Below are 13,100 nucleotides of genomic sequence, written 5' to 3' on the forward strand. Positions count from 1 at the left end.
ACTGAAGTGACTGGTGCCCAGCAACACATGATTCAATGCTCAACAACTGATTACATTACTTAGTGAATCGACCAATACCCAGCCTAAAGATTCCAAACACCTTTTTTTTTTTTTTTTTTTTTTTTTGGCGGGGGGGGGGGGGGGGGTACCTTTAGGGCACAAAACAGGTTAGGTTATAAGCACCCATAGCCCTGAGTTAAAATGGGTTGTTTTCTAGGATAAGCATTCTGTGGATCTTGAAACTAGTCGAGACATAACAACATAATCAGCATTGGTAGGCCAGTAAAGCCACGAAGCATAACGACAGTGATCCTGAAATGCTCATTAAGAGGTATGCAAAGAATGAAGGTAAAATGTACAATTACAACAACTATCCTTTTTTTAAGAGGCTGCTCAGAAAGAGTTTCTAGGACAACCAGTGTTCACAGTCAAAAATTACATCACTATGCTTGGGTGAGTAAAGCGTAGAGAACATTCCACAGCCTGTGCAGTCTCTACTTAAAACTAGGATAGTTCTGATGACAAATGTGAAGTGTAAAGGATTAAAAAATTGACACTACATTGGAAAGTGGTGCACTGTCAGTGGTTCATTACAATGAGAGCAGAATGGTATGAGGTCACCGTGTAACCGATGAGGATGTGAGGATGACAGGGGGGGGGGGAAGAACCGATATGTAACCTAGTTAAAATGATCTCCTTGCAACAGGAGGAAGTCACCTAGGCATTAGGGATAGCCAAGGTTCATGCCAGAGTGATAGATGCACAGCAACACTGAAGGTATTCAAGGAGACAGAACAGCTAAAAGCCATGGGTAGTTGAGCTGCTGTCTTGGCAGCAGCATCAACAGCCTCAATTCTCAATCCAGGAATCCAAACAAATGACACATTACTGCCAGCTTCAGTGAGCAAGTGAGGGAATTCCTGGATTCGTAGTACTAAAGAGTGGTACTTACTTGCTCATTGCACAGAGGCTCTGGAGAACCTGGCAGAATCAGAGCATACAACAGATTTAGAGAATTTGTGTTACCAGACGTAAAAGGTGATCTGGTACAAGGCAAACAACTCTGCAGTAAAAATCAAGCACTTACCTACAAGGTGATATTTAAAGATCTTTTCGCCACCAACAAAGGTGCACCCTATGCCATGGTCATCCTTAGTGCTGTTGGTGCAAATTAAGATGGTCTCCCCAAATGGCATAAGAAGCTCCAGAAAAGCCAAGCCAATGTTTCAAGATAGACTAGTGTTTGTCAGGAAGTCCAGGTTGAGTACTGACCTCTGCACAGAGCCAAGGAGATGGGAGACAGGGCAGGGGTGGGGGGAACACATTCACCTCTCACGAACATAGCAGGTAATGCGAGATAACGCTTTCGATATAGGATATGATAGCAAACTCCAAGAGGCACCACGTATCAAAATCTGCTATTCTCTTTTTGTCTGAACTGCTTGTTTTTCTTTTACTGATGTTCATTTTACAATCTCTTTTCACGACAATATCCATTCAACTGCTATTCCAAGTTCTTTGCCATCTCTGATGAATTACAATGTCATAGCCACACCACAAAGCTTCTCTTTCTTTCCCCTGAACTTTTTCCTTTTCAAATGTCTCTTTAGTTTTCTTTACTGCTTGCTCAATGTACAGATCGAAAAACATCAGGGACAGGTTACAACCCTGTGGTGTCACCGCTAGACACCACACTTGCTAGGTGGTAGCCTTTAAATCGGCCGCAGTCCGGTAGTATACGTCGGACCTGCGTGTCGCCACTATCAGTGATTGCAGACTGAGCGCCGCCACACAGCAGGTCTAGAGAGACTTCCTAGCACTCGCCCCAGTTGTACAGCCTACTTTACTAGCGATGGTTCACTGCCTACTTATGTTCTCATTTGCCGAGACGATAGTTTAGCGTAGCCTTCAGCCACGTCATTTGCTACGACCTAGCAAGGCGCCATTATCAGTTACTATTGATATTGTGAATCATGTACCGTCAAGACCGATGTTCATCATTAATGGATTAAAGTTAAGTATTCCACCAGCTACGTCTGTTTTTCTAAATTCTAATTTCCTTGTCATGTTCCAGACCTCACGCCAGCCTGCGTGAGCTAAAACGCGTGCCTTTCGGCCTCCTCTAGTAACACGGTGTTGGCTCTCCTGCCAACCACAACAAACCCTTTCCTACTTGCTTTCCAACTACTGCAAATACATTTCTCAAGTCTCCCACCAGATCATATTGTGCAAATGCCACAACATTTCATCGATACAAGTGTTCGACATCTTCAGGTGGTGGTGGTAGTTGCTATTGCCAGTGCTGCAAGACGTGACAGATCATAATCACACGGCGGCATTGAAATTTACTAGGCCGGGAGCAGGAAATACACACGCACAGGAAGACAGTCACAGTTGGAAGAAAGAGGCGCTCATAGTGCCCTCTGCCAGGAGTCACAGAAAGGCCTCCCGTGCTTTGCTCTGTGGCCAATGACTGTGCTGCCGGAAGCTCCTGTGGCCAAAAGCTGAATAAAATCTCAGCAGTTTGCTATGTTGATCATGAATTGTAAACTCTTGTTTCTCCTGTTTTAATTCAAATGAAGACAGTGCTGGATTCCAGGCAGCACTTCATTGAAAACTTGCATCCCTACTAATAAGACTGTCTGCCATATGGATATGTATGGCCTCCTTAAGAAAACAGTCACCAAAAGACGACGCTGAGGATAAAACTTCAGTCTTCTCGTAAAACATATGATGCCCCACAGCTAGGAAATGCCCGCTAACAATGATTTATCAGGTTGCCCCAGGTGTGTATGTTGATGACGTTCAACAAAACATTTTTGCACGGTTCGGCATGTCTGCCCAATATAAGATTTCCCACATTGGCATGGGATCTTACATACGCCACATTTCATAATGCTAAGATCACCTTTGATCAAAGACAACAAATTCCTCAATTTTGCTGGTGGCTGAGAAATATGGTTGATGTCTTGTTCTTTGAGGATTCTTTCTATTCTTCAAGACATGCTTCCAAAATATGGCAAGAACAGTGATGCCTCTGCATCTTCATTTACATCCCTGGTTTGAACTTGCTTCAAACAGAATTCATGGTATATGTATCAAAATAGCCATTCTGATGGAACACCGTTCTTAGATAATGTAGATCACCAGGCAGACTGTCAGTATCTGAGACAACATGTGCTCGATGTACCAAAGAGTGTAAGATTCTACCATTTTGTGCAATATGATGACAGCTTGTGGTCTGCAAATACAACACTGTGCGAGTCAGTTTGCAGTAGATACTATGTCTCAGTGAACCATCGTCTTTTCTTCTGACTATGACACCCAGGAATGGTAAGACGCTATCTTTTTTCATTTTCATGGTGAAGTGTAAGCTAAGAGAGGATCCAACAGACAAGAGTAAGAGAAAAACATCAGACCTTCTCACAAAGAGTTCCATTCCAACTAAAGTCATTAAAGGTCTGTGCCAACAGGCTGCAGACCCCCCAAGACTGTACAGCCTGCTGATGATACACAAGGATAGATCTTCTCTTCGCCCAACAGTGAGCAACAATGGCACTCTTAACTATTTCCTTGCTAAACATCTTACTTTGCTGCTGGGACCCCATGTACGCAAATGTGAGCATCACATCTGGAAATCAACGGCTTCATAGGACACTTGAAGGTGCTTAAGCTACAACCACTGGATCATGTGTAAGAAAATGACACACTTAGAGCCATCCTTATGTTGTCATTTAATGTGTAGCTACCAGGTTCAGCACTTCAGTACACCATCTTCAGGCCATAGTTGATGCTGAAGGGCTTATAATCCATACATATGATGCATCAGTGGCCAACAACTGGTTTACACTGACTACCTGTAACTACACTGACTACCTGTAACTGTGATGTCATCTCTCCAACCATCAACTGTCAACCATCAGTTGACAGTTGATGGTTGGAGAGACATCACAATTACAGGTTGTCTGCGTAAACCAGTTGTTAGTCACCAATTCATTGTATATATGGATCGTGACAACCCCTTCAGCATTAATTAAGGCTCGAAGATGGTGCACTGAAGCACCGAAACTGCTGCTACACAATAAATGACAACATAAGGACGGTGTAGCTGTTTCACTTTCTTACAATAATGAACGGCCGCAGTCCCCCAGACCTCCTGGCACAAGATGAACATACAAAAAGTTGGATCTTTTGGTTAGCTTTGATGTAGTATCTTTATTTATGAAAGTACCAAAAGTTGGATCTTTTGCTTAGCTTTGATGTAGTATCTTTATTTATGAAAGTACCTCTGCAGGACTCTGAGTTTATCAGCAGCCAGTCTGAAAAAGACATTGTGGCATTCTTTGAAGATGTGCTTAATTTATTTCTTATTCAATAACCAATATTTAGAACAAATGAGTAGTGTTGCCATGGGAAGTCCTCTGTCTCCCATGGCAGACAACTATTTTATGGAAGACTGAGGAAAAAGCACTGCAGTCGGCAAATCTCCAACCTTCCTGCTTCTGGCAGAATGTAGGCGATACATTTGTGGTGTGGCCCCATAGAATAGACACACAACCTAATTTGTCTCTGGCACCAGAACTCCGTCCATCTGAATATACAGTTCACCATGGAAGTGGAAATAGATGGTATCTTACCATTCATGGATGTCATGGTCAGAAGAAAAGACGATGGCATATTGGGACACAGTGTCTACTGCAAACCAACTCACACTGAGTTATATTTGTAAGCCACAAGCCATCACCATTCTACACGATGCGGTACTGTCTTACACTCTTTGGCACACTGAGCACATGTCGTCTCAGATACTGACAGTCTGCCTGGTGAGCTACAACATCCCAGAGTGGTGTTCCACTTCAATGGCTCTTGGGATATACATGCCATGCATTCCGTTCTAAGCAATTTCAAAGCTGGGATGTCAATGAAGATGTGGAGGCATCCATTGCAATGCTGTTCCTGCCATACTTTGGTGGCATGTTTTCAAGAACAGAAAGAATCCTCAAGAGACATGACACTAAGTGTGTTGTTTGGCAACCAGCAGAATTTAAGGATTTGTTGTGTTTGGTCAAAGACGATCTTGACCTTTGGAAACATGGCATATATATGTTCCCATGCCAATTTGGGAAACCATATATTGGGCAAACATGCAGAACCATGCAAAAACATTGTGTCGAACACCATCATCATATATGGCTGGGGCAACCTGATAAATCAGTGGTAACAGAGCATTGCCTGGACATGGGGCACTGCACATTTTCAAAAAGACTTAAGTTTTATCCTCAGTGTCATCTTCTGTGACTATGCTCTTATGGGGGCCATACATATCTGTATGGGGGGGGAGGGGGGGGGGAGACAATTTTATCAACTGCGATGCAGGTTTTCAGTTAAATGCCACCTAGGATCCAGCATTGGCTACCATTAAAATAAACAGGAGACACACAAATTTCCAATTCACAGTTTGACACAGCACTTCTGCTGGGATTTAATTTAGCTATTAATCACAGGCGCGTCCAGCTGCAGAGTCATTGCCCACAGTGCATGTGCAGAAGGCCTTTCTGCAGTTCCTGGCAGGGGACACTATGAGCAATGCTTTCCTCTACTGCAAGCCTCTTCTTGTGCACGTGTATTGCCTGCTCCTGGCCTGATAAATTTTGACACCGCCACACAATTAGCATCGATCATATCTTGCAGTACTGACAACAATTACCACCACATAAAGATGTTGAATAGTTGTACGGATGAAAAACTGTGGTATCTGCACAATATGATCCGGTGGCCAACCTGAGAAGTGTGTTTGCAACAGATCCATCATGAGAGCCTGAAAAGTCACTTCGCAATTACTGTTTCCCTTTCATTTTCTCATGACTCAAAACTGCTGTCTCGTTTATGTGCATGTTGTAGATAAACTTTCACTCCCTGTATTTTATCCTTTACCTTCAGCATAGTAAATACTATGCAAGTGTGGAACAATTCTGTAACGTAGGGGCAACAAAGCAGACAATTGTCATATTGCTAAAGTCACCAAACCCTACAGTTTCAGAACAATGACTTTTGTAATGGCTACTGTCTCTATCATTTTGCTTCTGTTGACTATTCTGACATAGCTCAGCTCTCTCTCTCTCTCTCTCTCTCTCTCTCTCTCTCTCTCTCTCTCTCTCTCTCTTTCCCTCCTTGCATAATACCTTCATTTCTTTTTCCAGCAACTTTTTTCTCTAATCACAAGATCTTTGTGCTGCTTTATTTATTTCTCTAATCCTCTTTGTTCTCATTCAGTATTTTTTGACAGCTGCATCACTGTGCCCATTATATTTAACCTTATCACTATAGCATATCACAAACATTTTATGTACACAGTTGTTAAAAATGCCTAAAAATCCACATCACAATACCAGCTTTAAAATATGATGATACATACCTTTATATCACCTTGAGCATCTCTAAGTTTTTGTTTCAGATCTTCTGCTTCCATTTTGAGTGCTTTATTTTGTTCTTTGGTCTCCCCTAGTACCTGTAGTATGCTTGGAGCATTAGCACCATATGAATCAATTCCATCATAATATAAAGACAGCTTACTCAAACCCTAAAATAAAACAAATTTCTGATCAAACTTACATAGCATTAACATCTACTTGATGCATAATACAAGAACAAAGTATGAAACAAAAACTAAAAGCAAAATCTTAATCAGCAAAGTGAAGAAACCAGAGGCAGAAATGGCAGTATATTATACTTCAAAAGACAACAAATCTATATCTACTGGATGAAAAATTGTCACTGACACAAGTAAAAAAGGGCATTATGCAAACATTAGATAAATTAGATGGGGGACATTGTTCACTCTGTAGACTTATAGTGAGGAGTTCCTTGAGGAGTATATATATATATATATATATATAAAGCCACACACACACACACACACACACACACACACACACACCCCACACCATGTGTAAAATATGTTACCCCGTTACTAAAATAAGCTCAAAATTAAACAATAATCAATTAAGGCATAAATAAAACTTACCAGGCAGATGAGAAATGATAGCAGTTATAATCAGAGTCTTTCATCTTTCAGGCGAAAGGAACCCTGACTCTTTCAGAATTAAGTGTGAAAATCACTTTAAAGCCAAATTAATGGAAGGCATAATAGCACAGAAAAAGTGAGATATCAACCATTACTGCAAATTGCCAATAAGATATGAGCATCTGAAGTGGTATTCTACAACTCAAAAGTAGAGAAACAACACAGAGAAAATAAAAAGTAGAAAGGTTATGGGTTAAGTTTCCATCAATGATGCGGTAATTAAAAACAGAGCACAAGTTCAGATTAGAAAAATGGAAACAGCTATGTCCTTTTCGAAGGAACCATCTTGGCATTATTTTTAAGTTGTTTAGGGAGATTTAGGATGGCCCAATCAAAATTTGAACAGTCATTCTCCAGTAGAGTTGATGCTGTTCAGCACTGCACCACCTCATTTGGTAAACAGAAAATAGAATATTAGATGGAGCTAGAATAGCTTACCATAATATTTTAGGGCAGAAGGCCGCAATGTTTTCGCTTAAGTGGAAATTTTGAGAATAAGGCTTTAAGCGGCTGAAGGCCCACAGTTGATTTTCCAAAAATTCAAAAATACCTTATCCTTTAAGTTTTCAATGAGGGAACGCACACTAAGTGAAAAATCAATGCAACGACAATAACTAAATTTAAAAATAAGGTTTTAAGTGACTGAAGGCCCACAATTGATTTACATAAAACAAAGTTAAAATTTTTTATAAAGCATTGTCTATAATACCAACATACCATTAAACACCCACGAAAAGGACAGTATAGACAACGGCACTTAGAAGCCTCCAGGGGGTTGGTGGGGGTGGTGGAGGGGGGTTGGCCTGCACTCAAAACATTAACGTTCACTTAGGTGAGACAGGTGGTGGGCCCAACTGCACTTGATCCATCTGTAACCCAACCAAGAGACGGTCACGGTACAAACGACCAAACAACTTGCTAGCCACCAATCGGTACATAAAAATTCAAAAACCAAACTGTTATGGATGTGATTATCCACAATGAAATATGTATTAAGCTGTCAAAACTACACACCATACTGGACAGCACCAACAAGTGAGGAAAGGACACTGCCTGAAATTACATTAGTGGCCAGGGCAGGTACTCGGAACACTAACGGCCACAAGGCAGAAAATTCCACTGGTGCACTTGAATTGTAGTGAACCAATATAGTTAATTCCACTGCACGGCAGCTTGATTTCACCACTACAAACACTCGGTGTTGCTCACTGGAAAAGTTCCCCAACAGCGAACCACTGAAACAAACGACACAACATGAACACACGTGGCTTGGGTACTTCACACACCACTCAACTTTGACATCATGGGTCGGTCAGCCATGAAGCTCGCAGCAATCGGACAGCTCCAGACACGCTCCAACACTGCGCAGGGACCGCCAGCGGACCCAGCCGACTGCACCACATGGAGATATCCTCCCTGGTCCGCACCAACCGACCGACTCCCCTCATAATGCGAACAACATCTAAAATAGTCGTCAGTGGAAATAACGCCAACTACACACACAATCGGACCAACACTTCCATGAAGACCAGAACGATACCCAACAGTAACTAAGCACGCATTAAGACAAATCAGGAGATGATGCGAGTGCACACACACACACGACCCACTAATGACTGGCGAGCCAAAACGCATTGTCCGGTAGGACGACCGACCGACGATCCACCAAGACCATGGCCCATCTCAAGTGATGAGTGGCGGCAATAGTCGGGCGAGCCATGTTGACTTGACGCCGACCTCATAGCTCCAACCTAACTGCACTAGTACCGCATTGCAAATCCCCGACTGGCAGGTCCGGACTGTGCTCCAGAGGCATTCCAACTGACTGGCAGCCCGAACTCACGACCCAAACTGGCTTACGACAGACAATGACTGGGAAGTAATAGCAGTCGAGCAAAGATACTACGGGAGGGGATATATTGATACGTGGTGCTAGCACCACTCACAGTCACGCAAAGCAGCAAATCAGTGAAACCAGTAATTTAAATTAATGTAGTGAGGTGGAAGTACATTAAAAACAGGGTGTAAAATACGTGATGGCGAGAACATGAGCCACGCACAGCTCAGTCACATTTGGTAAAAGAGCACTATGGTATCAGCAGTTTTTCTATTGCGTGCTGCTACTGTTAACAGTTCCCGTAACTGGTGATGGGAAGTAAACACAATGAATCTTTAATCGGATATGTGTAGCCAATCAAATTGCTTGTTCATACATTCCTATGCTTCGCAAATGAAGTTAGCTGGTATTTTGTTTTGGCTACAGCAATTTAGGCTATGCTGATCTGGCCTTCTAATGTTAGCCAGTGTGGCCTTCCTGTGACAGTACTGCAAATGGCTCAAAACAAGGGGAAATTAATGCACTTATTTTTTCCAAGGGCATGCAGCTGTTCTGTCAGAGATGCCAAAAGACTTGGAGGAGCAGATGAACAGAATGGGCAATGTTTTGAAAAGAGGTTATAAGATTAGTATCAATAAAATTAAAACAAGGGTAATGGAATGCGGTTTAACTGAATCGGATGATGCTGTTGAATTAGATTAGCATATGAGACACTAAGAGTAGTGGATTAGTTCTGCTATTTGGGTAGCAAGTTGACTGATGATGGCCGAATTAGAGAGGAAATAAAATAAAGATTGGCTGTAGCAACCAAACATTTCTCAAAAAGAGGAACCTGTTAACACTGAATACAAAATTAAGTGTTGGGTTTCTGAACATATTTGTTTGGAGTGTAGCCTCACACAGAAGTGAAACGTAGATGATAAGCATTTGTGACCAGAAAAGAATAGAAGCTTCTGAAATATGATTCTATAGTAGAATGCTGAAGACTTCATGGGTAGATCATGTAACAAATGAGGAGGTACTGAAATGAATTGGGGAGAAAAGAAATTCATGGCACAACCTGACTAAAAGAAGGGAAATTTTGATAGGACAAATTCTGAGGCGCCAAGGATTTGTGAGTTTGGTATTGGATGGAAATAACGGGGTACAAACTGTTGAGGGAAACCATGGGCTGATACAGTAAACATGTTCAAATAGATGTAAGTTGCAGTAGTTATTCAGAGATGAAGAGGCTTGGACAAGGTAGGTCAGCATTGAGGGGTGCATCAAAACAGTCTTTCGACTGAAGACCACAACAGTAAATTACACCGTAACAACCAACTCAGCAATTGTGATGTTGTTGTTGTTGTTGTTGTTGTTGTTGTTGTTGTGGTCTTCAGTCCCGAGACTGGTTTGATGCAGCTCTCCATGCTACTCTATCCTGTGCAAGCTTCTTCATCTCCCAGTACCTACTGCAACCTACATCCTTCTGAATCTGCTTAGTGTATTCATCTCTTGGTCTCCATCTACGATTTTTACCCTCCACACTGCCCTCTAATACTAAATTGGTGATCCCTTGATGCCTCAGAACATGTCCTACCAACCGATCCCTTCTTCTCGTCAAGTTGTGCCACAAACTTCTCTTCTCCCCAATCCTATTCAATACTTTCTCATTAGTTATGTGATCTACCCATCTAATCTTCAGCATTCTTCTGTAGCACCACATTTCGAAAGCTTCTATTCTCTTCTTGTCCAAACTATTAACCGCCCATGTTTCACTTCCATACATGGCTACACTCCATACAAATACTTTCAGAAATGACTTCCTGACACTTAAATCTATACTCGATGTTAACAAATTTCTCTTCTTCAGAAACGCTTTCCTTGCCATTGCCAGTCTACATTTTATATCCTCTCTACTTCGACCATCATCAGTTATTTTGCTCCCCAAATAGCAAAACTAATTTACTACTTTAAGTGTCTCATTTCCTAATCTAATACCCTCAACATCACCCGACTTAATTCGACTACATTCCATTATCCTTGTTTTGCTTTTGTTGATGTTCATCTTATATCCTCCCTTCAAGACACCATCCATTCCGTTCAATTGCTCTTCCAAGTCCTTTGCTGTCTCTGACAGAATTACAATGTCATCGGCGAACCTCAAAGTTTTTATTTCTTCTCCATGAATTTTAATACCCACTCCGAATTTTTCTTTTGTTTCCTTTACTGCTTGCTCAATATACAGATTGAACAACATCGGGGAGAGGCTACAACCCTGTCTCACTCCCTTCCCAACCACTGCTTCCCTTTCATGTCCCTCGACTCTTATAACTGCCATCTGGTTTCTGTACAAATTGTAAATAGCCTTTCGCTCCCTGTATTTTACCCCTGCCACCTTTAGAATTTGAAAGAGAGTATTCCGGTCAACATTGTCAAAAGCTTTCTCTAAGTCTACAAATGCTAGAAATGTAGATTTGCCTTTCCTTAATCTTTCTTCTAAGATAAGTTGTAAGGTCAGTATTGCCTCACGTGTTCCAGTATTTCTACGGAATCCAAACTGATCTTCCCCGAGGTCGGCTTCTACTAGTTTTTCCATTCGTCTGTAAAGAATTCGTGTTAGTATTTTGCAGCTGTGGCTTATTAAACTGATTGTTCGGTAATTTTCACATCTGTCAACACCTGCTTTCTTTGGGATTGGAATTATTATATTCTTCTTGAAGTCTGAGGGTATATCGCCTGTTTCATACATCTTGCTCACTAGATGGTAGAGTTTTGTCAGGACTGGCTCTCCCAAGGCCGTCAGTAGTTCCAATGGAATGTTGTCTACTCCCGGGGCCTTGTTTCGACTCAGGTCTTTCAGCGCTCTGTCAAACTCTTCACGCAGTATCATATCTCCCATTTCATCTTCATCTACATCCTCTTCCATTTCCATAATATTGTCCTCAAGTACATCGCCCCTGTATAGACCCTCTATATACTCCTTCCACCTTTCTGCTTTCCCCTCTTTGCTTAGAACTGGGTTTCCATCTGAGCTCTTGATGTTCATACAAGTGTTTCTCTTTTCTCCAAAGGTCTCTCTAATTTTCCTGTAGGCAGTATCTATCTTACCCCTAGTGAGATAAGCCTCTTTATCCTTACATTTGTCCTCTAGCCATCCCTGCTTAGCCATTTTGCACTTCCTGTCGATCTCATTTTTGAGACGTTTGTATTCCTTTTTGCCTGCTTCATTTACTGCATTTTTATATTTTCTCCTTTCATCAATTAAATTCAATATTTCTTCTGTTACCCAAGGATTTCTACTAGCCCTCGTCTTTTTACCTACTTGATCCTCTGCTGCCTTCACTACTTCATCCCTCAAAGATACCCATTCTTCTTCTACTGTATTTCTTTCCCCCATTTCTGTCAATTGTTCTCTTATGCTCTCCCTGAGACTCTGTACAACCTCTGGTTCTTTCAGTTTATCCAGGTCCCATCTCCTTAAATTCCCACCTTTTTGCAGTTTCTTCAGTTTTAATCTACAGGTCATAACCAATAGATTGTGGTCAGAGTCCACATCTGCCCCTGGAAATGTCTTACAATTTAAAACCTGGTTCCTAAATCTCTGTCTTACCATTATATAATATATCTGATACCTTTTAGTATCTCCAGGGTTCTTCCATGTATACAACCTTCTGTCATGATTCTTAAACCAAGTGTTAGCTATGATTAGTTATGCTCTGTGCAAAATTCTACCAGGCGGCTTCCTCTTTCATTTCTTAGCCCCAATCCATATTCACCTACTACATTTCCTTCTCTCCCTTTTCCTACACTCTAATCCCAGTCACCTATGACTATTAAATTTTCGTCTCCCTTCACTATCTGAATAATTTATTTTATTTCAGCATACATTTCTTCAATTTCTTCGTCATCTGCAGAGCTAGTTGGCATATAAACTTGTACTACTGTAGTAGCTGTGGGCTTCGTATCTATCTTGGCCACAATAATGCGTTCACTATGCTGTTTGTAGTAGCTTACCCACATTCCTATTTTCCTATTCATTATTAAACCTACTCCTGCATTACCCCTATTTGATTTTGTGTTTATAACCCTGTAGTCACCTGACCAGAAGTCTTGTTCCTCCTGCCACCGAACTTCACTAATTCCCACTATATCTAACTTTAACCTATCCATTTCCCTTTTTAAATTTTCTAACCTACC

At 41.5% G+C, this 13,100-nt stretch overlaps 1 protein-coding gene across 2 annotated transcripts in view; it reads right to left on the minus strand.

The window, feature by feature from the left end:
* LOC126467941 (coiled-coil domain-containing protein 149) overlaps nucleotides 1-13,100 on the minus strand; it is a 70,816-nt gene that overhangs the window by 52,353 nt on the left and 5,363 nt on the right. For both annotated transcript variants that reach the window (XM_050096507.1, XM_050096508.1), the window contains exon 4: nucleotides 6,416-6,580. In XM_050096507.1, the coding sequence (XP_049952464.1) occupies nucleotides 6,416-6,580 (165 nt within the window). The remainder of the gene's footprint in view (nucleotides 1-6,415; nucleotides 6,581-13,100) is intronic.

Source organism: Schistocerca serialis, chromosome 1 (assembly GCF_023864345.2).
Source record: "Schistocerca serialis cubense isolate TAMUIC-IGC-003099 chromosome 1, iqSchSeri2.2, whole genome shotgun sequence".
Lineage (NCBI taxonomy): Eukaryota > Metazoa > Arthropoda > Insecta > Orthoptera > Acrididae > Schistocerca > Schistocerca serialis.